This window comes from Poecilia latipinna, unplaced genomic scaffold, assembly GCF_001443285.1.
Source record: "Poecilia latipinna isolate Pla-1442-1.1 unplaced genomic scaffold, P_latipinna-1.0 Scaffold2713, whole genome shotgun sequence".
Taxonomy (NCBI): Eukaryota; Metazoa; Chordata; class Actinopteri; order Cyprinodontiformes; family Poeciliidae; genus Poecilia; species Poecilia latipinna.
This window is the reverse complement of record NW_015115329.1, coordinates 6210-9562: the sequence shown is the minus strand read 5'-3', so window position 1 is coordinate 9562 and position 3353 is coordinate 6210. Positions and strand designations below refer to the sequence as shown.

The 3353-nt window shown below is 44.9% G+C and overlaps 1 protein-coding gene across 1 annotated transcript in view; it reads right to left on the bottom strand.

The window, feature by feature from the left end:
• Positions 1-308: 308 nt before the first annotated feature.
• LOC106938851 (transcription factor COE3-like) overlaps positions 309-3353 on the bottom strand; it is a gene marked incomplete at its 5' end in the record, with an annotated part of 8987 nt that continues 5942 nt past the window's right edge. Inside the window, 2 exons of the mRNA XM_015021038.1 lie at positions 309-1221; positions 2909-3079. Coding sequence (XP_014876524.1) covers positions 1190-1221; positions 2909-3079 — 203 coding nt within the window. The remainder of the gene's footprint in view (positions 1222-2908; positions 3080-3353) is intronic.

Genomic DNA, 3353 nt, shown 5'->3' with positions numbered 1-3353 from the left:
GACCCAAAATGGGCTGAGCAAATGTGGGACACACGACGACCTTTGACCTTCAACATGAACATGCATTTGAAGGACAGGAAGGAGAAACGAGGAGAGACCGGGACTTCCTGCGCTGGTTCTTGTCAGGATGGTAAAGATGGCCGACGGCGGTCATGTGGTCAGAGTTGTGTGCATCCAGTTTTTCCTGTAACATTTTCACTCCTTCCCAAATAATAATATGCACAGGCTGTACGCTGACCTGGACAGAACATCCGTCTGCCTTGTTCTCCAGGGATTAGACTGATCCCTTCAGGGAAGGAAAGAAACAGTCTGTCAGAGCGACCTGCTGACTTTATTCACTGTGGAGAAATTACAACATGGTTCACATTAAAAACAAACAGGTGCAGCTCTATAAACACGTGATATAAAACCAGGGCTGTTGGTGTGGCAGCAACACGACGACATGACAAACATCCATCGATACTAAAAACAATTTGATATAAATATCTAGATCTTGATATGATACAAAAACATGTTGCCATGGTGTCGGAGGGGCGTGTCATCAACCACAGCAGTCACAAAGGAGTACTCAGCAAAAATCACAGAACCCAGTGTGAAAGGGGCTGCAGTGGCTATTCAGGGTAATATGCAGGGTTAGTTTTTACAGTGTAGCCATCAAAAAGCAGGCATTGGGCAGAGTTAACACTATCAGAGGGCTTTTTTATAACTGTGCTTTAGCACAACTCTATTTAAATAAAAATGAAAGGTTTTAAATAAGATGATCAGAACCAGGATGGACCCGCTGAGTCCAGATGAGGTCTCTGAATATTATTAGCTCCACCCACTTTCAGCATCACACAGCTAACACCTGCTAATATCAGATAAACCCAGCGGGCTTTACCTTTAATCTGTCATTTAAAAAAATAAGTACCAAGCCCACCCAGGTACAGGAAGTGATGTCACATCCCAGGTGTGACATCACAGGCGTACATTAACAGACTAGACATCAGAGCAGAACAGAAGGTTGAAGCACCTGCAGAAAAATGCTGCACTAAAAGTCTTTTTCATGGGCTTTGTCCAATCAGAACAGGATCAGCTCTTTGATTGGTCAGCAGCTGCCTGATGCTCCGCCTCCAGGGACCACTGGCCCCTCCCCCTCTGAGGTGATTGCTGCTCGAGGCTGAGGGTGAGGAGGGCGGTGAGGAAAGATCTACATCGGAGGAACGACGAGTCCAGACATGGCTGCAGAAACACAAGAAGAAACGTCTCATGAGAAGAAACGTTATAAAATAAAAACATTTATTGTTCATTATCTGTTCGGATTCTGGGATGTTTTGGTAGTTTGATTTGCTTCTAGTTTCATTATTATTTTGTGCTCTTCTTTTGGTTAGTTCTGTCTTGTTCCGGTTTTCCTTTAAGTCAGTCTTAGCATTTCTAGTTATGTTTATAGTTATTCTTTGTTACTCTAGTTCGTTATGTTTCTTTAGTGTTAGATTTATTTCTTGTTCCCCTGTACCACTCTCCCCTCCTCCACCTGTAGTCAGGTAGCTCATAGCCCAGGTCTTTTGTTCAGCATTCACCCTCTCCAGTATTTAAGCTTCTCATTCTCAGTCTCTCCTTGCCGGATCCTCTCGTCTACTCCTGTGATCGTTTCCCAGGATTTCTGGTTTGTGTTTTGCTTTGGCTTTTTGTGTTGTTTTTCTGTAAGTTTGTTTATTTTTAAATTTTTCATAATGTCATTGTGTTAGCCCCGCCTCCCAGCACCATGTTCCTCCTGCAGCTCCACTGCATCCCCTGCTGCTTTACGCAACTAATTATAGTGAGAATAATAACAGCAGAATAGAATATAAATCTGCTTTAATATTCCACAGTGGAGAAATTCAGGTGTAACCGTGTGTTGGTTCACACAAACATAAAGTACAATAAATATATAAAAAAACAAAATTAAGGTAATATCTCATAGAAAATAATAATAATTATAATAATGATTATTATTTTTTAATAATTACGGTGACAATAAATATTAATTACAAATGTCTGCTTCTACTGCAGCTTTTATCACTGTTCAAACTGGCTTCATTCAGAAGTAACACTGCAGATCTGCAAGTGGACACACACACTAACGCACACACACGTTTGTGTGGCTATCTTTGTGGGGACTTTCCATTGACTTCCATTCATTTCTACATCCTAACCCTAACCAACCAAAACCCAATTCACACCTTAGTCCTCACCCTGACCCAAAAACAGCGTTTCCCCTTGTGGGGACCAGGCCTCAGTCCCACAAGGAGCAGTGGTCCCCACAACACAGTATGTGTCAGGAAAATGGTCCTCACAAGGTATTACAAAAAAATGCACACACACACACACGCATGAGTGCTGCATGAATATTTGAGGATGGACAAACCTCTCTGTCAAAAACACTGCCATCACACACTGAACACTGAGCCGGTTCGGTGTGTGTGTGTGTGAGTGTGTGTGTGTGTGTGTGTGTGTGAGTGTGTGTGTGTGAGAGTGTGTGTGTGTGTGTGAGTGTGTGTGTGTTCAGACGGTGTATCTGTGACTCTGACTGAATAAAACATGGCAGCCCGTCTCTCTCATGCAGCTCTAACAGGACTCTGTTTACAGAGGAAACCGCAGACGTTTGATTGGACAGGACCAGAAAACTACAAACATGGCGGCGAAGCCGTCCTGATGGAGCCGAACCCTGCGCTAAAAACGAAGCGCTGCGATTGGTTGACAAATGACCTGATTGGTTCGGAGGAATTAACTGGTTCAGATGTGTTTACTGGTTTCAAATAAACCAGTTCAGGACCGAACTGGTGAAAATGGTCTGGCACGGTGTTTGACTCAATGCAAAGACATCAGATACAGTTTTACAGAGGTTGGAGACGTGGGTCGGCGTGGGAGCAAAGGGGCGGGGCTTCACCTTGCAGTCCGTTGGCGTTCCCGCCTGAGCAGTTGGGCGGAGGCGGAGGCGAAGCTGAAGGCCGCACCACCGGAGCGAAGGCGCTCTTCTGTTTGACGGCGGCCGAGAAGGAGAAGACTCCGTGAGACGAGTTGCAGTTGGACACGGCCATACTGGGACTGGACGGGACAACTGGAAGACAACAAACACCAGTTTAACCAGTTCACACAGAGACTCCTGAGCTGAGGCTTACTGGAGGCAGACATGTTCAGCTGGGAGACGAGCAACTGTAGAGAGGAGAAACCCCATCTGACCTCTGACCCCTTCTGTCATCACAACCTCTGGAAAAACGTTTTACCGGAAGCTGCAGTAGTATCACTACTACAGTACTACGGTACTACGGTACTACAGTACTACAGTACTACAGTACTACAGTACTACGGTACTACGGTACTACAGTACTACA